The 27869-nt window shown below is 33.2% G+C and overlaps 2 protein-coding genes across 4 annotated transcripts in view; one reads left to right on the top strand and one right to left on the bottom strand.

Annotated features, from left to right (window-relative positions):
• LOC145740064 (uncharacterized) overlaps positions 1-13813 on the top strand; it is a 35864-nt gene extending 22051 nt beyond the window's left edge. Inside the window, exons 2-4 of one of the 2 annotated variants that reach the window (XM_081995401.1) lie at positions 10941-10997; positions 12746-12840; positions 13615-13813. In XM_081995401.1, the coding sequence (XP_081851527.1) occupies positions 10941-10997; positions 12746-12840; positions 13615-13641 (179 nt within the window). In that variant the 3' untranslated portion in view covers positions 13642-13813. Of the gene's footprint in view, positions 1-10940; positions 10998-12745; positions 12890-13614 lie in introns of both variants that reach the window. The other variant, XM_081995400.1, reaches the window with a different exon arrangement.
• Positions 1-27869, bottom strand: part of LOC145740051 (extracellular serine/threonine protein CG31145) — a 149206-nt gene that overhangs the window by 7591 nt on the left and 113746 nt on the right. For both annotated transcript variants that reach the window (XM_081995380.1, XM_081995379.1), the window contains one exon: positions 27042-27182. In XM_081995380.1, the coding sequence (XP_081851506.1) occupies positions 27042-27182 (141 nt within the window). The remainder of the gene's footprint in view (positions 1-27041; positions 27183-27869) is intronic.

The raw sequence follows: 27869 nt of genomic DNA, 5'->3' as shown, positions 1-27869 counted from the left end.
CATTAGAAAATGGATGTTTAGAGAATTAGTTTAAGCTTAGTTTATCATAATTCCCGCTAATTCCTATATTTTGTACACCATAATGCCCCAGCAGTTTACCCCTCAGTCAAGACCTTCATCTTTCGTATTAAATAAATACAGAAATCAGTTTACACCCTACCTCCTGAAACGATTTTAGCACCAGATTGTGCAACAACCATCTTGATGATGAGATTAAAAAATATGGCAAAGTAAATCTAGTCAATTGTAACTATTTAAGTAGGTTTCGATTATTTGAACAGACCAAATGTTATTTAATTTTTTAATATACATACGAAACCTTCAGTTTGACAAACATGATGTTTTGAAGCTGACGTTATCCTATATTTGTTTTTGAATCTGTTTAACAATCTTTCTGGACCTATCCTCTTTCTAAAATGTATTATAAAATGAAAGCGTGAAATCAGAAATTTTTGGATAAATAGCAAAAAACCGAAATTTGGTGACGAAAAATTTTCATGGAACATAATGATGAACGTCCGAAAGCGGATTGAGTTTTTTCAATCAACATTAATAATTACATAATTATTTCTCATTAAAACAATAAACAAAATAATAACCATAACTGTTTACCGTCCTAGCACTACTAGCTGGTTTACCAATAAACCGAAAACTAAGCAAAAAACAAACCGAGATAAAAATATGACATGACGTTAGTGTTGGCCGCAAAAATTCGGCTAAAGTCATCCTGAAGACTTAAGTAAACCAAAATCTTTGTCATGACAATGTTATTCTAACTCCTAAAGGATTTAATTGTATTAGTATCCACAGTTAAATGCTACATATTTAATTACTAACCAAGAATTATGGTACTTATTTGAATTTCTTAGAGGCTTTCTCCAAACCTTGCATACTATTACCAATAAAAGCCAATTAATTGTATCAGTTATTAAACTAACATTCGCATAAACTTTCAACATAATTACATTTCTAATTATCATTGGCAAAATGTCAAAATTACATGAAATAGGATAGAACCAAAAAGATTGTATACAGACTATAAATAGTAGTAAAAAACCCATAATAATAATAATAAATTTTTTTAGATTGAAGCATTAAATGGTTGGTAAGGTTTTACCTCAATATGCTTTAATCAGTAAAGCTAAAAGATACTCTATACATGAAATTTTAAATGTTTAAGATGACAGTAAGTAAGTTGGCTTTTAATCAAAGAAGTGGTTTTATTGAAAAGCATCGCTCAACTGCATATGTCTCGCAGTTAAACTTCAACTCCATAATTTCTAATATATGCAAATCTAAAGTGCACCCTTCTAAATTGCATCCGAAACTTTTAACCGGAGCGCGTTAATACTTTGCCGGTTCGCTAGTAGTTACCGTCTGGAAATTTAACGCAATTAAACCGGATTATGTTGTTGTACATTTTATTTATACGCAATAAATAGAGCCCTCCATGTCCCGACACGTATATTGCTTAGTTTACGGGGGTCGTCGTTGAATTTTAAGTACTCCGGAAACCGGGGGAAGGAGATTGCAACAACCCATCCGGTTATTCGGGCGGTCCTGTTTTATCTCTTGCACTACTCTACTTAACCGTGGATTAGAAGATTTCAAATCGTACAACATAAAGGTGCAATAATATCTGTATATGATCAAGTTATACCACAGTTTTTCTAAATTAAAGCCTAGCTTTTGTAAAAAATTGCAGCAACAGATCTGCTTTATGAATCATATTTTTGAATCAAATGATACACGTTGGAAAAAAATTTATTTAACATGAATTAAACATGTCTTTAGTATTTGAAATATAAATAATCAACACGCACATAATATAATAATAATCAGGATGAAATTTGCACAAGACAGTAGACATTGAAAAAACGGATTTAGTGAAAACAAGGGTCAAAAATATTAAACTTCATAAATGCTGTGCTTTATTAAAAAAACTATAATTAGCTATTTCTCTGAACCAATAGCACATAGGTTTCAGTAGCTATTAATAAAAGTCAAATGATCATTTTAAAATGCCATATTTGTATCTAATTTTGAATAGATCTGGAAATATTTCAAAATATAGGTCATAGCCTGCGATGTATCCTTCCCCTAAAAAATTCGATTTTTTTTTATTAGTTTCCCAGTACTTCTAATAAGACAACATGAATCACTCTGTATATTAAGTTTGTTTTGTCCTTCTTTAGTTACATTTTGTTGTTCGTCTTGAACTATTTTATGCAAAGTGTCCCAAATTGACCCTTTTGGCTCACATTTTGCTTAATCAGCAGTTTATTGTAATCAAGTAGTGAGAAATTCTTTGATAGACAGAGAAATGTACTATTAGTAGTATTATGTATTAAAATTTACACAAAGTATAGCATTTGCTAAAAGTTAATAATTGTTAAAACATAAATTTGTGGACCTCTGATTAAAATTACTACAAAATTTCCACTCGTTATGACAAAGTTGGCAAAAAAGTTAGAATCTCTAGGAAAAATATGTTATTATCCGGATTTATTTCACAGTATTTGGATTTATGTAATTTTCAGCAGACTTATGCTTCTGACTCTAACCCAAGATTGAGAATGTTTATTATAACAGGATTTAATTCTGCAATGTTCACTCTTGTGATGAATCGTTTCCGAGATATGTGACATAGCCCGCGACATAAAAAAATCATTAACAAAATAATTTTGCAATGCTTACGCAAGAATTTAACTTCACATAATATAATAATCAGGATCATTTTAAAATGCCATATTTGCATCTAATTTTGAATAGATCTGGAAATATTTCAAAATATAGGTCATAGCCTGCGATGTATCCTTCCCCTAAAAAAATCGATTTTTTTTTATTAGTTTCCCAGTACTTCTAATAAGACAACATGAATCACTCTGTATATTAATTTTGTGTTGTCCTTCTTTAGTTACATTTTGTTGTTCGTCTTGAACTATTTTATGCAAAGTGTCCCAAATTGATCCTTTTGGCTAACATTTTGCTTAATAAGCAGTTTATTGTAATCAAGTAGTGAGAGAAATTCTTTGATAGACAGAGAAATGTACTATTAGTAGTATTAAAATTTACACAAAGTATAGCATTTGCCAAAAGTTAATAATTGTTAAAACATAAATTTGTGGACCTCTGATTAAAATTACTACAAAATTTCGACCGCTGCCACTCGTTATGGCAATATTGGCAAAAAAGTTAGAATCTCTAGGAAAAATATGTTGTTATCCGGACTTATTTCACAGTATTTGGATTTATGTAATTTTCAGCAGATTTATGCTTCTGACTATAACCATGTACTTCATTTAAAAATGTTTCAGACATTTCCGTAGTTTACAAAATTATGATGAAGTTTATGAATCCATGATTGAGAATGCTTGTAATCAGGATTTAATTCTGCATTGATGATGAATCGTTTCCGAGATATGTGACATAGCCTATGACATAAAAAATTTATTAACAAAAATTTCGCAATGCTTACGCAAGAAATTTATTTATTTCGGTACACACTGTATAGAGCGAGTTATTTTTTTCTTACTACTCTTGCAGAATGGAAAATTCTATTTCGATAATAATTAGTGTGTTTTTCAATTTTTTACTAATTCTTTCGTTAATAATAGTATGTTTAATACCGCAGCGGACTAGTCGCATCTCTTTATAATTAAAACAAACTGGTGGAGACAAAATATTACCAAAAAAAATGTATGTCTTAGTGATTGAGTGATTGTCAAAGGTTATTACTGACATTTAAAGTTATAATAAACGCACAAAATGGAAAGGATTAAAGATTATTTCCAAAAAACTGATTTTAAAGTTTTAATTGAGCAAAACTATTGGTAAAACCAGAATCTGACCTATTTTAAATGACGTCCACCAGGTGAAAAAATATGTCTTGAATTAGATCACAACTTTAAATCAATGCAAATGCTTTGAAAAATTAGCTTAGTCCGAAATGACTAATCTTGAAGATTATTGATAAGAAAGTATGTTCATTCATTGACTAGTTTAAGATTTAAAAAAACTACAAATCAAAATAAATCAAATCTTGACAATAATTATCTGATATACCTAATAAATTTACTGATTTTTTTACTGACATTGTAAATATAATGCTTTTAAATAAAAACTGCGTTTTCTGCGATTATTTACAGTTACTTTACTAAGCAGAAATGGCCCCCTGCAGGATTTTGAATCTGGTCCAAAATTTTTTTTTTTAAATAGAGGAACTGATTTTTCTGACAAAATAGGTTAGGTCTGTTTAAATTTTGTTTTTTTTTTAAATTCAGTAAATGGTGTCTTTCTGACTCAATTTATTTTTGTATTTGACAGAAGCAGAACATTTACTATAAATCAAAATAAATCACATCTTGACAATAATTATCTGATATACCTAATAAATTTACTGATTTTTCAGTTGGACATTGTAAATATAATGCTTTTAAATAAAAACAGTTTTCTGCGATTATTTACAGTTACTTTTCTAAGCAGAATGCCCCCCTGCAGGTTTTTGAATCTGGTCCAATTAAGTCCAAAATTTTTTTTTTTAACTAGAGGAGTTGATTTTTCTGACAAAATAGGTTAGGTCTGCTTAATTTTTTTTTTAATTCAGTAAATTGTGCCTTTCTGACTCAATTTCTTTTTGTATTTGACAGAAGCAGAACATTTACTATTAGCTATGGGGTCGTTTGTACTTCTTGACAATTTGGCATTTATTTACAGCCAAGCGACCTTAAATGACAATGTTTTTAATTAGACAAATCTTTCATTTCACGTGATTCATATGGAAAAAAAAGATGCTAAAAAATGACGTTATTTAAGAAAGGTAAAATTTTGTTTGTTCTATGCTTTTAAGTAAAAGTATCGGTAATCTCTTGAAAAACAAAGACTTGTTATAAAATGCAGCACAGTGGTTGATGTAATTAATATCAATATTAACATAGTTTTATGTACCACCATGGTAGATTTCGATCATCATTTGTGTTAGTTCGCTGGGGTATTAAAAATACTAGCTAACCATAAAATTAGAATATTTAAGATTTTTGGAGTTAACCGTTTCTGAAAATCTGATAAGGTCCGGAAGGACTTGAATTTGAAAATCCGACTTTTATTTATAATTTTCACAATGGCGTACTTGTGCAAGCAATTCTGCCCTGCTCAGTTAGAAATCTGTAAATTGTCTAAGCAAGTAATGTTATTGAAAGAAAATAGGAAGATAAGCACATTTTTAACTAACAGCTTAATTAAACTGTCACACTTAAATTTCAATTAATCGCACTCTGAAAATTCGTACGGCACTGTATCTAGGCTTGTTCTCCAAACTCAACTTACAAACTTAATGCAAATCTCTCTAACTACACATAAAAACATCTCGCTAATTAGTTGAACATCGCAAGTTTCCGCTTAAATGCTCCCTGTGCATTAATGACATTCGAACAAAACAAACACCGTTAAAACCGCGCAAATACTAGGGAGTAAACAAACGATGCCGGAATCGGGAAACGACAAAAACCGTTTACAGGTGCCGTTATGAACGACCGCAAAAGGGGAACAGAACAGACAATCGAATTTATTAACGCGCTTTCCCATTAAGTGAATCGTTTTGGTTCATAAGGTCTGTATTTGTAGGGGAGCCGCAAAAATTCAGCGAAAAGAAAAGTCCTCTTCGGTTCTTGAGAGGCCCGGTGCGAAAATGGCCTATAATTAGATTAGTATCTTAATTGGCAAGCAGTTTAACAAGCCTACGGCAGCGAATTTGTTTCCGACTTCAATTAGGTTAAAGGGCTGTCGTTACACGCAACATTTTTCCAATGGATTTAGTTGTGAATGAAATAGAGCGTGTAAATAGAGCTCGTTATCAGGAAAATCATACCAAACTAGATCAAGAGCATTGAGTAAAAAGTATCTATCAAGTATTTTATTCATTGATCAAGAAAAATTCGTTTTGTATTTTTATTAAAAAAAACGTATCAAAATTGACATAATTTACATCTTTAGAAACTAAAAGAAACGACTTTAGAAGTTTTAGTAGTGCCACACATTTTGAGTCACTAGAGTAGGGTCACTGTTTTAGTAATTGATTACCCAAACAAAATTATGTCATTCTGTAAGTTTTGAATTTTAAGTCCCCGCCACATAAATATGAGTGCACGTCATTTATGACGTAATTTTGAGACAAGATTGACTACGTTTCTACCGTGTTTCATTACAACAAATTGAAATAATTTTAGGCATAAAAAATGTCCGAAACAACTGACAGCCTACCCAATCTAATATTCAAGTGAATCAACAACTTACTTTAATGTATAGGTAGGATTTTGTGTACCATATTATTGAATAGTATTAATTTCATATTAGCTTGATTGGTGTAAACGAGCCAACTCATGTTTACAACGTTGTCAGTAAAAATTGGGTTTGTTTTCATAGCATTGTTGAAAATTCAAAACTGACTGCGTCATACAGTCATCTCAGAAAATCTCATTTTAAGTTTGAATTTATACTGGGTGGTCCAGTTTCAAATGTCAATAATTCACCAATCCATAGCCAATTAAAAAATAAGTTGACATGCATTATGTCATTTTCCTGAAAAATGCTTCCCTGAAAAAAGGAAAATACAGTCGTTCAAATTTCTGTTTTAAAAATCAGTTTTTTGTCATAACTGTCAGACCGTTGGAGCAATTTTGATCAAACAAGCACATGAAATTAATAGTCATTATGAATGACGTTTACTAAAATTCTCCAGTAGCATAGATACAGGAAGATTTTTAAAAAATTATAGTTTATTGTAATTTCATTGTTCACGATGAAAAAGAAATTATCTCTTATAGTAAAATTCTGATTTGAAACTTCGTTTATGAGATAATTCAGTTATTACGTTCAAAGACCCAAAACTAACCCAACCCAACTTAAAAATTGTCTTGGAAGCTTAAAAAATTCATTGTAGGCAGTTTTCATAGTTTCCAGACAAACTGAAAGACTTTAGTTTTGAAAATTGACTTAGAAAAGATAAAAATCGATTTCAGAAGCTTAAAAATTGCGTTTGTAACCAGTTTTCATGCAAATCGGGAGACTTTCATATTAAAAATTGACTTGTAGACATAAAAAACTACTTTTTCTAGAATTTTTTACTGCGAATCTATACATTTAAACCTTAAAAATTTACTTGAACACCAAAAAGTGACTCTGAACTAATGAAATGTGACATCATAAGCTTAAAATTTGCATTCGAAGTAAATTTTTGAAATTTGAAGACAAATTTCCATATTTTGACATTAGATTCATGAAAATTGTCTTAAAAACTAACTTTTTGTGCTTTTTACTTTTCTTTTCATTTTCTTAGAATTCTGGACTATTTTTAGTGCTTCAAAACTGCTTTTATCTTGGAGTTTCAAGACTATCTTCACCAAGTTATTGACATAGCAAACTTAAAAACAATTTTTACATTCTTTATAGACTTAAAATGGCATTTCAAACTTTGTCACTATTAAATCGACTTCTAGACACCTCAGTGCTAAAAATTCGAATATTTCTTAAAAATCTAGACTGTTTTTAGTGCTTTAAGGCTGTTCTGTTTTCAGTGCCTCAAATCGAGTTTCAAGACTATCTTTACAAAGTTTTTGACCTATCAGGCCTAAAAGCCAGTTTGTACATTGTCCATAGTCTTGAAAATGTCATTTCAAGCTTCTTCACCAGTAAATTGACTTCTACACTCATAGGTGCAATAAATTGTATCTCTAAGAAATTCAGACTGTTTTTAGTGCTTTTTAAGACTGAAAAATCGAGTTTAAGACTATTTCCAAAAGTCAAGTTTCTTCAGTAATAAAAATAAAAAAATTTGGTACCAAATGCTACAATATTAGTCTTGAGAACTAATTTTTAGAAATGAAATAGTCGGAAAATGTAATTTACTTCTAGACTTGTTCCAGTCCAGAAAATTAAGTTGTACACCAATTAAAGTCCTGAAAATAGACTTTGGGAGTCGTATCAGTCCTAGTAAAGTGAGTTCTAGCCCTAAAAGTCAACTTTTAGATTATTTTTAGTAGTAAAAAATAAGTTTCATGCACAATATAATCTTTGTCTTGATTTCCAGACTGTTTTTAGTTCTTGAAATCCAGTTTCAGACACTTAGACTATTCAGTACAAATTTGGACTCTCACAAGTCTTGATTGTTCAGTATTACACTATAAAACGATTTTTTAAATTGAAATTTGGACTGTATCTTCCTTAGGAAACGTTTTTCAGAAAAATGACATAATGCAAGTCAACTTATTTTTTGATTGGCTATCAAATGGTGAATTATTGACTTAAAATTGGACCACCCTGTATACATTGTTCTTTAAAAAAAAAATTGTTAAGCCAGCTCAAATACTGTCAGTTAACAAATAACCTATTTTAACAGAATTTCTGTAACCTCACAAATGTTGAGAGGATTGGCTACATTGCTCATCTATCTCGTCTTGTCTATGACGTGCACGCATAGTTATATGGCGGATCCTTTAGCAACATTTCTTTGAATTGTATGATTTTGTGATAAACTGGAATGAAATGTCTGCATGTTAGAGAACTTTTACCCTAACATAGTCAAACTTACCTCAGGACTGTCTTTTAATACCAACAATCGAAAATTCCATATTTTTTAGTCTAAGTTTGAGAACTTCCAAAGTTAATTAATGAGATAGCAGCCAAAGCAAAATTAACAATGCTAAGAAACGTCTGTTTATTCAATATTTGATGGTTCAAAGCAGCATATCAAAAAATAATCGTAATGCTATTAATTAATTAATCACGTTATTCATAATTAATTTATCACGTTTTCGAGATATTGCAATTCATATATTATTTGAAATTTTTCTTTTGATTTTTAATAAAGTGCGACAATACGTAGTACTTACAAAATAGTTGTTCTTAGTTAGTTACCAAATGCTAATAAGCAATATACGCACATTGTTATTATGAATGGAATGTTCTACTGGTATGCTGAAATCGGGAAACAGCCATATAAATATCTTAAGAATGTGAAGAATGTTACGAATTCATTATTATTTTTTGTTAATTGCTAGCAAGTTTTAAAAGCACTTCTTCGTCAATTGGAAATCCGCTAAATGTACCTACTCCAGTAGTTCCATTCAAAAATGTATGAAGTCTGTTGATGAATACAAATTTTATGCAATTTACATTACACGTGTCCAAAGTGTAGCTCCATAAAATCGAACTTAAAGCTATTACGTAGCCGATATTTTATTTGATTGATTTATAAAATTTAAATTATGTTTACTAATTGTACTCTTAAAGGTGACAAAACATTTTGAAAGCTTGGAACAAAATTGTGAAAAACTAGCAATTTCACTACGGCGATATTGTTTGCTTTTTTTAAAGTTTTATTATTTTTATTTGAACTCCTAAGCTCTAATAAAATACCAATCGAAATAGTAATCATTGTTGCTTTAATGATTGTATATTAACTAATAAGCCTTTGTTTAAAAACCTTGTCAAAATAATCGTACCTCAGATCACTAAAATACCCGTGAATATAAAATAAACAGCACAAAAAAATTGGGATGGAAGACAACTTTCCACAATCTTCTGTCTTTGTTGAAAGCACTACATTTTCTAAATGTCTCCTTGTCCATATCATTAAAAAACATAATAAATAATTGAGAATTTGCACACCTGTATAGTTTCTAATAATTATTTTAAGGTACCCTAACTGAGTTTGGCGCATTTGTACCAGATTTGTTGTTCTGAAAGAATAATTTCATTTTTTGGACCTGTCTTAGTGATAATCAAAGAAGTTTCAAAAGGCAGTGTTTTTCTTATTTTTTCGGAAATTAAGACATTTCTATATTGTCCTAAAACGTGCAATATCAATCTGAATTTTAATAGTAATTCTAATACAAGATCAACTTGATGCCTTTTCTGTCAGGCAAATTTCCTATCTAATTGAATAGCGTCTGCGACATGCCGCCCAACAATAACCCGGTAGCAAACACAAAGGTGTGCTAACAAGGTTCCTACCGTAAACATGACACACTATTGAGAAAGCCACTATTAAAATGTAAAAGTAATTATTATATTACTGTTAAACGTGTCAACTCATAATATATGCCCTTTACGGTTTAGATTTTGCGGCTGACAAGGCATAATTACAGTTTTGCTTTCAAGTTGACTGCGACCCCTAGAGGGACTACTTGCTGGTATCTGGAAGGAAAACGCGGACGAAGACGTTTAATTAAACGCTAGTTTTTCTTGTAATTTGTTTGAATATTATTAGATGTTCCAGCTCGTTATGAAACTGGCTAATTAGTCGGAAAAAATAGGCAAATTTAATTATTAGATGAAGGCAAAGCGGCGAAACAGTTTAATAACTCGAGTGGAGTTTGCTACTAAAATATTGGTTTGAGAGCTGAAAATCAGCCAGTCAAAAATTTGAAATAATTTTTGGTTAGAGTATATTACAGAGAAACGCAAAACTACGTTGGGGTATAAGTTGGATAGTCAGAAACTATACAGGGTTATCCAAACATAGTGACAAAAATTAAAACTACTATAGTAAATTAAATCAATTAGTCATAAATCCAAAGTCATAAATAAAGAGAAATAAAATGGATCACGCCATCAATTGAAGACATTTTAAGTAAACTCTTTGGTTAGCTATAAGGATCAGAGGTTGTAGAATAATATAGATATAGCCTAATAGCTCATTATAAAGTGACTTAGGAATTAGGAACTAGGTAAAATCTGAGCTAAAATAATCTCGGTTTATTTTTTTTCGTCATTTAGAATTGTTGTTTTTTGACAGTGACTTTCCCAAAGATGAGTACGTTTTGACAAGGTTTTTAAATTACTAACTAAAAGTATTATTAGTTTTCAGTTAGTGTTGTTTTTTTACTAATCAGTTAGTAATTGAGATATATACTCGTTGTAATCGTTGTTCAAATATTTTTCAGGAACATCTGTGAGAGACATGTTGGCATCTTTAACTGAGTTCGGGTTACTAGTAATACGTAAGTAATGAATTCTACGTCAAAAACGAACACTAGTTTTCTTATTAACTTCTGTTGTTCTGGAAGCCAGGAACCAATTTACTTATTATAAATGGAACTCCCTGTATAAACGATTTCAAGAAGATATATTAGGTCTGTTTTTGCAGAGGCAATCCCTGACTGGTTTCCAACTCAGAAACAGCAAATGTCAAGATTCTCTCTGCGAACAGATCTATTGTATGTATCATAACCTGTATATACAAGGGAACCATAATGGTACATAGAGATAGAGCAATTTTCTGACATCAATATATTACGATCTCACTTAAATGCTGCAACAGTTGCGGTTACTTAAAAGTACTCCAACTTTTTTTACACATCCTAAATGACCATATGAGTCTTACCGAGTATTTCGTAAACATTTAAGGTATTGTGAAGTTTGTAAGGCTATTTCAGGTACAAAAATAGTTTGAGCCCTTTAAAGTAGCCGAAATGCCCTTTCTCAGATACATTAAAATAGTATCGTATATTCTACCTGACAAAATTGGTAATATTCTGAGCTAAGGAATCTAAATCAGCTCTATGTACCATTAGTTAGGGTCCACTTTGTATAATGAAGTGTTGTCGATATACTGAGGTTTAAAAAATGACATGACACTGTCATATCTCCCAAACAAATTGAGATATAGCAAAACGGCTTCCAGGTTACCTTAATTTTGTCTGGTCTAATTTGATAGGCACTATTACAAACATTTTGACAAAAAGACAAATTTTATTAGGTGATACTATAGTAACATACGGGAGCCATTTTGCTCTATTTCCATTTGTTTAATAGCTGTGGCAAAATGTAAACATGTTATTTTTCAAACGTCAATATCTCCAAAAAGTTGAATATAGGTATAAGATATGATAGATACATGAAACATATTTGAAATCGTTAGAAGTATACAGGGTCCTGTACCTGGACTCCCTTCCATTGAAATAAAATTTTAGTTAAATATGTTTAACACTAATGTAGTCACATTAAATTAGTGAGAGCAATACAGGGTGGCGCAGAAAGTTGTGGATAAAATTGTATTTTTTTTAAATACACACGCTGTATATTATTGCAATTTTTCTAGGTAGTTCGAATGTTTATAAGCAAAATTTGTTATCTAGCTTGCGCCATTTTCAAGAAAATGGCGACTAAAAATAGAGAATTTTTACGTTTGAAAATCAGTAAAACGTAAAGTATTGATCTTTAAGATACTAATGCGCAAGTCGTTTTCTTCAATTTTTCATGAACTATGAAAAGTATCCAAAATTGAAATTCAAATTGACCTTATCAAGTAGCTTCTAAATAACTAAGTGGCTTGCATAGTCCTATTTTCTAAATGTGGAAAATTTCGATTTTTGGTTGCAATTTTCACAAAAACGGTGCACGTTATAAAAAAAATTTGTTATAATAATAAAGCTACATCTAGTCAGTAGAATTATCCAAAAACGCAATAAAATATAGAGTATTTCATTTAAAAAAATACAACTTTTCCACGTTACAATTTTTTGCGACACTCAGTAGAGAGTCCTGTAATATGTTTCTAAGCATTACTCCCAAAATTTTCTTTCAATCGGTTTCATAACCAGCCAAGGGAGTTCAGTTAAAGAACCCTCTGTATAAAATTATAATAAAAAAGGCTTCTATTTAAAATAAGTAAATTGGCACCCTCTATGCGCATATAAGTCAGAATTTAAGAAAATAGCGTTTTTTTTACACTTTTACGCTTTCGTAGAATTCGGAGTTCAGCCTGATAACCAGTCTTGTTGCGAAAGAAGAATTCTGACAACACTGGAGAAGAAACGTCACCTGGGAGAAAGAGAGAAAAAGGTGATTGAGCATCACAGAGCAACACATCGTAGGGTCTTCAATAATTTAAGTCAGTATTGTAAATAAAGGCTCTATGCTCCCCCTGATAAATAAAATAAAACCCTCCTCACGCTGTCAACAAGCGTTTTCGGATACTTGCTTCTAATCAAGTAGTAAGTATCCAAAAACGCCTTTCAGTCCCTTTTCGTATTTGCACTGTCCTATTTTAAACCGAGTTACAGTGAGTTTGGTTTCAAATGTGGCAGAACGAAAAGTGAAACAATCTGACACTAAGTTCGGTTATTTCTCTTTTCACCAATTGGATGATCTGACAGTTATCACGTGACTCTCCTAACCGAACGCAATGAAGTGTCACGCGACAACTGTCAAATTTAAATTTGCTTGGTCTAGCGAGGAATAACCGAACACAACTTAAAACCCATACTTGTTCAAGGGCTTGGTTTAAAGTACGACGGTGAATAACTTCTTAAAAAGGTGACAGATGACAATTGTTATCTGATAGTTAATTAAATTTGACTTATAGACCTCAAATTGTCCATCTGTCATACTTGTCATTTGTCAAAAATGTGAATTCTCCTTATTGTCGAGGACCATTTTGGAAAACCCTGAGGGCTGGTGGTCCTAATACCTCGGTGCACCCCGCCATAATGTCCAAATTTACCTTAAGAGAGGACGTATGTGACGATTCTTATCATCTGTCTGTCGTCTCAAATGTCGTTGTCTGTCAGTAGTCATTTTGTAACGAGATATCACCTGTCCTGACTTTTTTTTAAGATACATCCGTCCGACCGGACGCCCTGATCTAAACCACCCGCAACACAAAGATGGAATGCGATCGCTCAGACGCATCTACAGAAGAGGAAAAAAAACCCCAGGAGAACTTATTTATTTTAAATAAATTTGTATATTTAATTATTAAATAAAATAAAGGACAAAAATATACGAAAGGAGTGAATTTGTGTTTTTTTTTGTTTCTCCTTTGTCTTATTTGATTTATTCTTTTTATTAATTAAAATGCGCATGCACATGGAGGGGAGATAGTAAAAATTTTAAATAAAATAGTACACCAAGAAGACGGATGGTTTTTTCGATTGGCAAGTTTAGGTGCAACCAGGTCGCAAAACCGGTTTTGCACACACACACTGTTATGCCAAAAGGCCATGGAGACAAAAAAGGCCGCATTCGTTTTCAAGCTCCAAGGAGCGAGCAGAGGCGTTTTTGACGTCAGTCACGACGTATTTTGACAATTGGCCAATTGTCAAAATACGTCGACGTCAAAAAAGTGATCCAAGAGCCCTGGAAGACGTGGAAATGGGAATCAAAGTCAATGGAGTGTGGATCAATAACATCCGCTATGCTGACGACACGGCCTTAATTGCTAATAACATACACGATCTACAACAACTGGTCAACAAGGTAGGAGAACAGAGCAAATCAGGCTTAAATATCAACACCAAAAAAACATCTCTAGAACCCTAAATATGTTTGGAAACTCCACCATAACATTTAACGCAAGGCCCATAGAAAGAGTAGATAAATTTAAATACTTGGGCATCTGGCCAAAAAGCCAGACAAGGAAATAAAATGTCGCATTGAACAAGCTCGACAGGCATTCCTAAGTCTTCGAAGAGTGCTTACCTGTTCCGATTTTGACCTTAACCTAAGGCTCAGATTCACTAAATGCTACGTTTGGTCGGTGCTTCTCTACGGTATGGAAGGTTGGACATTGAAGGCGGCTGCAATCAACAAATTGGAGGCTTTCGAGATGTGGCTGTATCGCAGAATCCTGAAGATACCCTGGACGGCTAGACTAACAAACGGAGAAGTTCTAAGACGAGTCAACAGACAACGTGAACTGTTTGAATCGATTAAGAAAAGAAAAACGGCATACCTGGGGCATATAATGCGAAACATGAAATATCAATTCTTACATCTATTGATTGAAGGCAAGATCGAAGGCCGGAGAGGGATCGGAAGGAAAAAAATGTCTTGGCTGCGAAATATCAGACAGTGGACAGGGCTGAACGATGTACAGTCGCTGATATACACCGCAAGAAATAAGGAAGAAATGGAAAATGTTATCGCACACATCCATTATTAGTATACGCATTGGAAGAAGAAGAAGAAAAAAGTGATCGGCCACAAAGGGGGCAGCAGCAATCAGCACACTTAGCTTTCGGGTGGCTCCAGAAGTCCCTCCACACTAGTCCGCACTGTGCTTTATTAAATCACTGACACCTGAGTGTCAGGGGCTTCTTCGTCCCTAACCCAAGAGTGCTCCGGGAGCGTCACGCTTCGAGAACCGAACACTCCATGAGTTTGACTTTTGTAACTCGGGTGTGCTCCCAATTGAGAATCCGAAAGCGATTTTTCCCTCTCGCTAGTCTGTAATTGTCGTTAGAGGCACAATAAAATCCGTGAGAATGCCACAAGACTTGTAAGTTTCCTAAAAAAAATGCTTTTCACCTCAATTTCTATAAAAACCGTGAAATTAAACTCTAGCTGGTTAGCTTGTTATTTTTATAAAAATTATACTTTTTTTCCAGATAAATTGATTCTTAGGATGTTTGTCCAGACAAACGGTAGTAAACCAAAAATTCATTTAAAATACTGTGGAAAACACACAATTCTGTCAGAGGGTCAAAAAGAAAAGTAAAAAGATTAGGGTTCTCTAGCAAGTCGGTATCAAAATACTAAACAAGAAAAAATAAGAAGTGACGGATTTTTAAACTTAAAAAGTTTTTTTTTTAAACTGCCTGTGATTGGTACGGTCTAACACATATCACAGTAAGGATACTGTGATTATTCATTTGTTCACTCAGTGGCAATTGCCTACTTATCTCGTTTTTTAAGGGACTTTATGTTATTGAAAACGAATCGATTTTAGCCACAAGTTGGAGGTTTTTATTCGTTCCAAAAAATAATCGGAATTAATTCGGGCACTTGGGCGTCCATTAATAAAGCTGGTGCCCTAAGGCTTTATCGCGAATAATAGAATTCCCCGAGAGTGTTTAGCTTTCGAGGAAGAATTAACTAAAGCTTTCTTTTCGACGTGTTCGCATTGAAATTTAAGTTGGGAGCCCCGATTGCATTATTCAGAAAAACGAATAGAAAAGGGATGCCCCGTCTCTGAAAGCGCACCGAAATGCGAACCCTGAGTGACACTCGAGGAAAGTACTTCGGGGTCTTTCTCTATCTCGATTATTTCGCAATTTTGCGGAAAGAAACTTGATTACGGATCTACTTTGCGTCCATATATCATTCAAATGAGCGCTCAATTCAACACGCCCTAATTGAACTTTTGAACGGCTTTCAAAAAAGCTGCACTGTTTACAGTGCATTACTTTTAGTAGAGATACTCTTAATTGTAAAACCAAATAATCTATTATCAAATTAAAACAATAAAAGCGGTAGGGATTTATGCCACTAGATTTACTTAAACTCCTACGGCTGCTATCGTTTCACAACCGCCGTACAACTAGTCCGCAAATTCTCCTTTGTGTAATCCCTTTATTCTTCATAGCACAAAAAGCAGCTTATATGAGGGCACTCGAGAAGCTTACAGCAGTTTTTGAAAAGCTTTCTTGGCCTCCGTTTTATTTCATATCATTTGTAACGGTAAATAGGGTGTTTTAGCCTAGAGAGAAAGAGAGGAAGTTTTTTCTTTAAAAAAAAAGAGCAGACATGCTTAATGGACGCGTCCTAATGACGCCATCGTTCCGATTCTATTGTCGAAAAAATTTAATGGATTTTTAGGGTGTCGTGTGCTAGTTAAGCGATAAAAATTGACAGCTGCCAATGGTAATACGTTTCTAACGATTCAATTAAATTAAAAAGTGATAGAGCCGATAAGACTAATAGCGTTACAGTACAATCAAACGAGTTTATTTACGGCAATTTCAATTAAAAAATTCAGTTAAAAGATTTCCAATCACAGCCAGTTTCGTCATTAAACAAGTACAGAAATTAATTTTGAAATTCTAAAACTCGTATCCTTAATCGCTCTGTTAGTGTTGCAAATCAAAGAATATGTATTTTTTTAAATTTAAATTTATGTTTCGCATTTTTTACGTAGAATCGGCATTTACAGGGTGATCAACGTAATAACTGTTATAATAGCTGGGGACCGTTTGACATAAGGTTGAACATATTTTATGAGACAGTCCATAAGTCAAAACGCATCAGTTGACATATGAAAAGAAATAATTATTAAAAATAGGAAACTAGAAATTTTACATAGATTTATTAGCACTTTGGGTGCCTTCAAAAAAAAAAAGAGCATAATAATTATTCTGAGCCATTAGTTGTTTCGCTAAACTACAATGCGAGCCGCTTTTACCGTGAAACAAGACACAAAACGCCTCTTTTCTGCCACCGCTTTGTCATCTTTTCGCCTTTTGTAACAACGCAACGTTCAAAGGGAATTGTTAATACGGTTTTCGTACAAATGTTTACGTTTCGAGTGGGCCGTTGTTCTGGAAAAGACAAAAACATGTGCGTTTATAATGTAGGGCTGGGCTGGCGGCCACATTTCCTGATTGGACGAGCACTAAACATATTGTGCAGGACTATGAAGAGAAAAAACGGCCTTAAGCAATTCACCATTTGAATGATGATGATTTATTTATTAATTTCGGTGAAGGATAAATTTTGCTTGTCGTTTTAATTGCGCGACGGTTTACAAAAATTTGCAATTAGGGCCAAGTTCGGAACTTTTCGTGTGTCAATAAAAAGTTTGAGAAGTTCGCGCGAGTTGTCGAGGAGTTTCTTCGTAATTTTATTTGAACACGGCTCAAACTCCGGTTTGTCTCATTTCAAAGTGTGATTTGAAAAATTAACGGCTGGTAAGAAGGTCTGTTTTTTGCCCTTGTTGCCCAAATCAACGTTAAATTGAGGTCATTATAAAACATAATACAGAAACATTCTGTATCACCACAATAATTTTGTATTTCTATTCATCGTACCTATAGAGCCAATTTTGAATAAATTTAAACAGTAATACGCTGAAAACAAACAAAAAACACGTTTTACTACAATAATCAGATTGGGTTTTTGTTAACAGGCAATCTGACAACACTCCCACATAAACGTTTAATTTAAAACCAACCTTATGGCTTTTTAGCTTTATGAAGACAATTATGACATTTGACATTTTAATAACATACTAGACTATATGTCACATTATTTAAACTGTATTTTAAAAGTGAATTATACATACATACTTTTAAGCACTATAAGTGGGTGTATACTGTTTTGTACTATAAAACTAAATGCACTTGTAGATAAAATCGAATTGTATCGTTAAAACTACGTGGGTTTCGATCATTTCATCAATACCGCCAGGAGGAATGAAACGATAGAATTATTATTTTGTGCTCGATGTGTTCGAATTGGGATGGTATCCATTTCGTCAGTTTTACGTTTCAAATTAGTGTGTATGGAACAAAATAAATGGAACCGAGCCGTTCGCAAATTGACGGAAAAATACGATTCCGTTATTAGGAAACATGAAAAGGGCTCGTTACTTGCGCGGTACAATAACAATAAAAAAAATCATACAAAACGACGTGGTTTTTTAGTCATTAAACACTTAAGTGTTATAAAATTGTCATAATCAAGAAACTTTTACAACGTACACATTTTCAGGTTTCTAGATCCTACATATTGAAAGATCCAATCTGTCTAGCTACTGACTAATGCATACAATTCCTCGACCTGCTCTCCCTATTTAGAACTATATCTTTCCCTTTTAAAGGCTTTGGCTCCACGTTATAAAACTGTCGAATGAGTTTTAAAAAGGACGAGTAAACAAGAAACAAAAAAGGCTTTGTTAAAAATGCTCACGTGTAGGAGATATAATGGATTGACTCGACGATAAAGGGTGCATTGAATGGACTCATCAAATCGCCATCGAGCCAATAATCTCTAGCCATTTGCGAGATTCAATATTTTATCAACGATTTGTTAGGCCCTTCTATCAGGCTCGATAAAAACGGATGTCAGCATTGAATCTGACTGCTTAATGGCAAATTATTAATCGAAATGTAACAGGAATTAGAGCCAACAGGTCCCAGTTTGACGGACAGACAATACGGGACTGACATAAATGAGATTTAGAATCGTTTCAATAAACTGGATTATATTTGAAGAGCCAAAGGAATAACGGTTGTTAATGTCCAAAATAGTACAAACTGGAGGCCTATTCTTGAAAGCAGGGAACGGAATTCTCAAGAGAAGTGTTGATAGAATGTTACAGAAGAAGCTGACAATGGGCGGGTTCCTGTCACATTCTACAAGTCTTTTCTTGATAATTCCCTTCTCTCGTTTCAAGAATAGCTAAACATCTCATCTCATCTCTCATCAGCATCTCAGTCAGTCTAGCTTAAAAATATATTGTTGCAAACGGCCATATTTATTAAAAAATCAACTAATTAAAACAAACTATGGTTGCTTGTAACCCAGTGTATTGAATTGTTTATTTTGTGATTTATTTGTTCCCTTAAATCAGTTAAATACCTCCATGTCGTTATTTAATGCCTCAATAATTTTTGGGTTTAGCATCCAATTAAAAACCCTACCTTATCGAAATATTTTTCTGCTTCTTTGTATGTTTAGGTTTATTTACATTGTCATCACTCCCTTCCCTTAGGGCTAAGCTTTACGTCGAATATCCGCTACAGAAACTTCATAATAATAATAATACTACTTTAACATAAAACTTTTCCTATAAGCTGATAGCGAGAGATTACCGTTCACATTACCATTTTTATACACACACTTAAGAATATTTATTACGCACTTAATATCACTGTTTAATAATGCAACAGAATGTGTTTGCCTATTTCGAGGATGCTCCCGTTGTCGACTTTGCGGAGGTACACAACCGCCCTTATTTGCCTCGGGCCACACTTTCCGTAGCCCATCACAAAACCCTTTATGTTGTGCCGTTTAACCGGGGCCCCGGCTATAAAACGTTACATTGTAAATAGTTGTGAATAAACCAGACCACTATACATGGAGAACGCAGGCAAGATTATAGGACGGATAATCTGCGTTTTATACGGTTTTAAACTCCAAACCAGATTTCGATTCGATTAAACCGACACCATTTGTTTTGTAATTATAACTTTTGTTAGCAACACCGCATAAAAAGTGTTCAATTTGGTTTAGTTGCCAATTTATAATTTGGAATTTAACATAAATGCTTATTTTACATTTTCATAAATTTTGAATATTTTAAGGTAGTTTCAGATACATGTGTCTAATTTTGAGTGCTTATAGCAGCTGTTTTAATAAAGGCTGGAAAGACTGACTCCACAGGATTACTGGTATGGAATTACTTACTGTTTAGATTACCGGAAAGTAACATGCACGGTTATTGTTAATCTTTTTTACTAAGTCAAGTATAACGTTTTACCCACAAATGATTTTTGGATCAGGAAAAGCAAAAGAAGACTACTATAAACAAAAATGCGAAGAAATTGAGAAATTACAAGCCAAACATGATAGAGATGAAAGAACTCGCCGGCACCAATAAACAAAAGCAACTCAATATATTATACAACAACAACGGAAAAATAGTCACAGAAACAGTACAAAAACTAGAAATATGGAAAGACTACATTACACAACTATTCGAGGATGAAAGACGACAAACCAATCTTGATAATATAGAAGGCCCGGACATAATTAAGGATGAAGTGACATATGCACTGGAGATGCTGAAGAACGGAAAAGCTGCAGGTCCGGACCAACTGCCAGTGGAGATTCTTAAGCTGATAGAGGAAGACCGGATTCATATTTTGGTAGAATTAATCAATACCATATATAGAACAGGAATAATATCAAATGACTGGTTGCTATCAACTTTTATAACTCTTCCAAAAAAGAAAAATGCCAAGCAGTGCTCTTACTACCGTACTATTAGCTTGATGGCTCACATATTGAAAGTCCTGCTGAAGGTAGTCCATGGTAGAGTATTCAGGAAAATAGACATAGACATCGGCGATACACAATTTGATTCCGTAAAGGCCTAGGAACAAGGGAAGCGCTAGTTTCACTCAATGTCCTGTCACAAAGAGGGCTAGATATAAATCAAGACATGCTTTATGGACTACAATAAAGCTTTCGATAAAGTGAGGCATGACTTGCTCATAGAAACATTAATAAAGAGAAGAATAGACCTCAGAGACATAAGAATAATATCAAACTTATACTATGATCAAAAAGCAGTAGTACGAATAGAAGACATGACATCTGTACTCGGAGGACATAATAAATAGGGCACTTGAGGATCAGAACATAAGCATTAAGATCAACGGCATGACAATAAATAATCTGAGGTATGCTGACGATACAGTTATTCTGGCTGGAACATACGAAGATCTGCAGACGCTAATTAATAGAATGGTCACGGTAAGCGAAGAATATGGACTATCACTGAACATAAACAAAACAAAATATATGTTGATGACAAAAAGAATTCAGGACATTCGTAGGATATACGTAAACAATCAACCTATTGAGAGAGAAAGAGAATACAAATACCTAGGCACGACCATTAATGAAAACAACGACAGCTCACAAGAAATACGAATCAGAATCGAACAGGCCAGAAGCACATTTATAAAAATGAAAAGGCTTTTCTGCTGTCGGGATCTAAACCTGGAACTGAAAATACGACTAATGAGATGCTATGTGCTGTCCGTACTGTATTGTGGGATGGAAGCCTGGACGCTGAAGGTAACCGAAATGAGGAGACTGGAAGCGTTTGAGATGTGGGTATACCGAAGAATACTGAGGATTTCATGGGTAGACAGAATAACCAACGTGGAAGTGATAAGACGTATGAATAAGAAGAGAGAAGTTATTACGACAATTAAGGCCAGAAAATTGCAATATATGGGACATGTGATGAGGGGGGAAAAGTATCGAATATTGCAACTTATTATGCAAGGAAAAATCGAAGGAAAGAGATCTGTGGGGAGAAGACGTAATTCATGGCTGAAGAACCTTAGAGAATGGTTTGGTTGCAATAACAACGAACTATTTAGAGCTGCGGTCTCAAAAATAAGAATCGCCCTGATGATTGCCAACCTTCGAAACCTGAAGAAGAAGATTTTTGGATTGTCGATGTTAACTTTCTCCTGAGAAACGGCCGGCAAATTTAAAATAATCGAAAAGTATATCGTTTTTGCTATGAAAACCTATGCAACAACACTACAGAGTCATTTTTCGTGCGTATTTCATAACTAACTAAGTTTAAGAGCCAACACCAAAATTCTTTCTCTCCTCTTCTTACTTTAGAGTAGACCAGGGTGCGTATTCTTGAAACGAGGAAAGGGAGTATTGGAGAGAAAGGTCTGTAGAATATGACAGGAATCCGCCATTGTCAGCTTCTTATGTCACATTCTATCAAAACTTCTCTTGAAAATCCCGGTCCCAGTTTTCAAGAATTAGGGCCCAGACGGAGGAGCATAACACTTTTGTGACAGTTGCAGTAAACTTTTTAAAAGCTTACATCTTTGCAACAGAAAATCTTACAAATATTAAAAAAAAATGACCGCAAAGTTCAAAAGGTACTCTATGATTTCATGTAGAAAAGTCCTTGAAGACTACTGAAAAATCATATTAAATATTCCTTTTTATTCCTATAAAAAGGACGCTGTGTAATATATCATTAATGATATTGTATGAAGATGATTCACTTTTGGAACGATAGGTTGTTAAAAACAATATTGTTTTTTAAGTCCTCATTAGAGCGTACATAAGCCTAAACCGCCGACAAATGGCTGTTTTCTTGAATATTTTAGCGTTATTGTCGCGTTTTCGCGATTTTTCTCCTTAATCAGCCAGGTTGGCGCGGATTAGATGGAAACACCCAGATTAGGATGATCGAATGCCTTCGGCATTAACTTAATTCGCATCTGCGAATCACGCCGACGAAAAATTTCCCCTAGCTCGGAAGCATTTTGTTTTAATTAAGGGGGCGGCTACATGACACTTGTTTAAATGACAACAGCTGAAATTGGCCACACCGCCGCCTGCGGGGCGGCAATTTAATATCAACACAGTGGCGTACCATTTAATTAGCTTGATTTTTAGGTCACTCACACAAATAGCGTTTAATTTTTAGTGAGGTTAAATCATGCACAGCTGAACCACTCTAACATGACAAACTACAAGCTGATTACATTGTAAAGTGATAAAAACCAAAATGTGACGACACTGGACGATTGTCATTTTAGACGACCCAGCGTCGAGGTAATTACAATCTCCCCGAAAAAAATGTGTTTAATCAGGTTTCCGCAATGGGAGCCGTTTGCCAGATCTATGGCTCAAGATTCGATGTCAAATTTTTAATAAAGCCAACCCAGAAAAAAATTGCTTCATTAGAATATTAGTTCACCCAAAAACGGTGCCAACTTCATATACCGATCAACATCGCCGTTATCCGAAGGGAGACATCAATTGACTGGAAATGAAATGAAACATGATTTAGATGTCGGGATTGCGGCCAGGTATTGTTCCATCGGGACTTATCCAGCCCGATATAATGGGAATATCGGTTTGCACGTTTTCAGCAAACTTTATATGATGGTGTTAACACCTCTTCTACCAAAGGAATTAACAACTTTAATTGATTTTGTTTGCCCGGTTTCAGCTCGATTACCTTTGTTATTAATCCGTATCGAGGCCGGCAATGTCCAATGGGAAATTGATTTTGTTCAACTTTTAAAAGAAAACAAAGTTGGAGCACATGTATTACTCTGATGTAGATACGAGTAGGTACTAAACAGTGTCAATTCTGCTATTTCTCATATTACATTTAACTGAAGTAAAGAATACACAGGGTGGTCCAGTTTTAAATGTCAATAATTCACCATTCCATAGCCCATTAAAAAATAAGTTGACATGCATTTTGTCATTTTCCTGAAAAAATGCTTCCTAAGAAAAATACAGTCAAATTTCAATTTAAAAAATCGGTTTTTTTTGTCATAAATAAATAAATTTGGAACAAGCACTTATAAAATTAGTACTTATTATGAATGACGTTTGCCAAAATTCTCCAGTAGCGTAGATACAGGAAGATGGATTTCATTTTTAAAAAAATTCAGTTTTTTTTTTACTCTACTTGTCCAATTTGACAAAATAAGTACCTCTTATAAAATTCTGATTTGAAGCTTCGTTTACGAGATAATTGAGTTATTACGTTCAAAGACCCAAAATCAACCCAACTTAACTTAAAAATGGTCTTGAAAACAGTGAAAATTTACTTAAGAAGCTTAAAACATGTCTTTTTAGCCAGTTTTCATAGTTTCCAGACAAATTGAAAGACTTTAGTTTTGAAAATTGACTTAGAAACCAGTAAGTTTACTTTGAAGGTGAAAATTGACTTAAAAGGCTTAAAAATTGTCTTTTGACCAGTTTTCACAAATTGAAAGATTTTAGCCTTGGCAAGTGACTTGGAATCTGTGAAAATTGACTTGAAAGGCTTAAAAACTGTCTTTGTAGTCAGTCGTTATAGTTTTCAGATAAGTTGAAAAACTTTAGTAGTAAAAATTAGGTTGTAGTCATGAAAAACTACTTTATCTACAATTTTTTACTACAAATTCACACATTTCAACCTTGAAAATGGACTTGGACACCAAAAAGTAACTCTAAACCAATGAAAAGTGACATCAAAAGCCTAAAATTTCCATTTGAAGTAAGTTTTCATAGATTGAAAATACATTTCAATATTTTAGTCTTGAAAATAGTCTTAAATACAGGATATTTACATTAGATTGATAAAAATTTACTTCAAGACTAACTTTTCAGGTTTGTTTACTTTGCTTTTCACTTTCTTAGAACTCTGGACTATTTTTAGGGCTTTGAAACTGCTTTCAGCTAGGAAAATCGAGTTTTAGGGTTATCTTCACCACCAAGTTTTTGACATAGGAGCCTTAAAAAACTATTTTTACATTTTCCATAGGTTTAAACATGCCATTTCACGCTTTGTCAGTATTAAATAACTTCTAGACGCTTCACTTTGCTTTAAGACTGAAAAATCGAATTTTAAACAATTTTTTCTAGTAAAAGTTATGTTTCAGACTCTTCATTGATGAAAGTAAAAAAAAAAATTAAGTAAGACTAAATTAGTCCAAAAATTCGGACTGTTACCAGTGTTTAATTGAATAAAAAAAATAAAGTCCAAAAATCCTGATTTTTGACTACTTTCAGTGTCAAAAGTTAACTCGTAAACCTCACAGATGACCAGATTTGAATCCTTTTGAATCATTTTAAAGTAAAAAATACAATAACCCAAGTAGACATTTTTGTCAAATTTGAATAATATCCAGTGAGCGTAGAAAATAAAGACTATCCCGTAATCGACGCATTTAAACAATTTTGAAGGTCTGTGTCTTCCTTAGGAAGCGTTTCTTCAGGAAATTGACATAACGCATGTCAACTTATTTTTTGATTGGCTATCCATTGGTGGATTATTGGCATTTAAAAAGTATTTATTTAAATCATTAAATAGTTAATTATTCGCTTTCAAATTGAACATATAGTTAAAACAAATGAATTGTTTTTTTTTTGCTTGGCAGCAACAGACTTAATTTTTGTTATATCTGTATCTTTTGAAATCCGAAAATTTTCTGTAAAAATTGTACCAACAATAGCTTCAAGAACTCATCTTTAAAAACAACGAATATCTCGTATTATGATACAACTTCCTATTGTTGCTCCTATTTCATCAAATAGTAATGAGTTACAACTATCTCAAAATGTGCTATTTAAGATAAGATGAGGTGAAAACGATTCCAGACCACGAAACAGTGAAAATCTTGAAAATATCGTTTCCGCAAACCTTCATACACCTAATCTTCTAGCTGGTAAAATTCCCAACCTCTTTGATACTAAATCTGGATTCCAAAAACCTCATTTTTAATGAATCGAGTTCTTTAGGTCTGGTCATAACAAATAAGGGTGGATATTTCAATGTATTGAAATTTCGAAATTATCCATTTAAAATCAATGGTTAAAAGAGAGGTCAGACCCATAATATCGACAAGGACGGAGAAACAATTCACATCCGCTTTGAGAGACTGACAAATGTCACTTATGGAGTTTTTCTTCATCTTTGTCAAAATCATCGAGTTTGACAACAAATCATGGAAACTTGGTAGTACCTCGTTAAGTCTCAGAATATTAAGATAAGAAGATCTTTTGTCTCAAGATGTATTTCTTAATTTCCAGTTAAACAAAATTGAAAAAAGAAAGTTACAGGGGTTTTTAAAAATGTATGTAATTTACAGTAAAATCCACAACATTAATGTAATGTGGGAAAACTATCTCAAACTAGAGTGTTAAAGTGACTAACAAAGCACATTAATAAAGTAAACGCCTAGAAATTCTGCATTCATGTCATATACCATAACGTGAATGCAATGAATTCACCGTGTAAGTTCTTGATGGTTGAACTTTCCCCTGACTAAAATAATAATAATAATAACACAAAAACATGTTCCCTAATCTATTAAATAATTGAAACAAAGCGTTTAGTAGAACCATTAAGTGTAACATTTTTACAAGCTTCAAATATTAATACTGTCGACATCTGTTAATAAAACGACAATAAGGTCTCCACACAGGAAATTGCAGTACACTATTACAGCAAGTCCCTGGATATTAGGGAAATAAAATTTTAGAGCTCCGAGTGAGATTTACACCGCGTTTCCCTTCCATCACACCTTTTCTGTACGAAATTAAGCCGCAGAAGGCGACAGGGAGTGCGACAGACAGGTTAAGGTATTATGCATTAGTCTTATTAAATTTTATTTGATATTAAATTTTCACGACAAAGCCCCCGACAATGTTATGAGAAATTTCGGTAGTTCTATTAAATTTAAATTTTCGGAAACTGCTTCCCGGGAACCGGGATAAGCTTTGTGATTTTCTCCTGTGCGAATACACGGGAAAATAGACGATTTCACGTATAAAGCTCGGAGTTTAGTTTATAGTTTGGATGTTATAAACCGATTACTGGGAGCGCGTGTCTTTTGGGAATATCGGACTGTTAAATGAACCGTTTGTTTCCAAAGTCCGGCAATATAATCGCGATTTTTGTTTTTAAACACAAAAAGAATTTCAATAATAAGTAAAAACATGAATTAATTAAATTTATGACATGTTTGTTCGGGAATTTAGCTACTTACCGTATTAAAGATTCCAAAGTACTTTGCCTGATTAGGCAACATTGTAACAACGGGGCTAGAATTGAAATTTCGTCATTAAAAGGCTTTCCAAATCCTCTGCCATGGTCCAAGTGTAACGTGAAGGTGTCATTTCCAAATAATCTGAAAAAAAAAACACCATTTTGTAATGTAAAGTCTAAAATAATTTATGTTATTAATCATTCTATTACTGTGGTTATGAAGTTTTGAAGAAAATGGGGAAAATACTATCATAAATTGTTTAAGCTTAGTATTACGACTGCGAAGCTGTTTTTGAGATATTTTAGGTATAGGAACTGAATGTTTTTTTATTTTGTCTATTTTTTAAAAAGTAGACCAAATGTGAACAGTACGACAAAATTAACCTACGTAGCATTTGACTTTAGACTTTATTCACATTTGACAATTCTTCATTTTTTTTTTGTCAAAAGTCACATTTGACTTTTGACAAAAAATGTAGTTTTTTCAATTTTTGAACGGTTGTAACTTTTATATTTGAACCCCAATCAATTCCGTTAAATCGCCATTAGAAAAAGGATAGAAAATAATACAAAATGAGCCAAAACTCGACTCTCTAGGTCTTCATGTTACCGAGATAATGTATCTCAAAAATTAGTTAAAAAAGACACCTAATATCAATTTTTTTTAAATTGTGGAATGAAATAGCTATTTATGTAACCAGTTACGAAAAGATCGAATTTGTGTAACGAATGAATGTTTGTAGGGCGAGCGCAGCGAGGTCCTACAATTTGAATGAGTTACACAATAAGACATTTTCGAAACGTGTTGCATACATAATTTTTTCTAATT

The sequence above is a fragment of the Ips typographus genome, linkage group LG1 (genome assembly GCF_016097725.1).
Source record: "Ips typographus isolate SLU linkage group LG1, UJ_Ityp_2.0, whole genome shotgun sequence".
NCBI classification, from domain to species: domain Eukaryota; kingdom Metazoa; phylum Arthropoda; class Insecta; order Coleoptera; family Curculionidae; genus Ips; species Ips typographus.
This window is presented reverse-complemented; position numbering and strand designations above follow the sequence as displayed.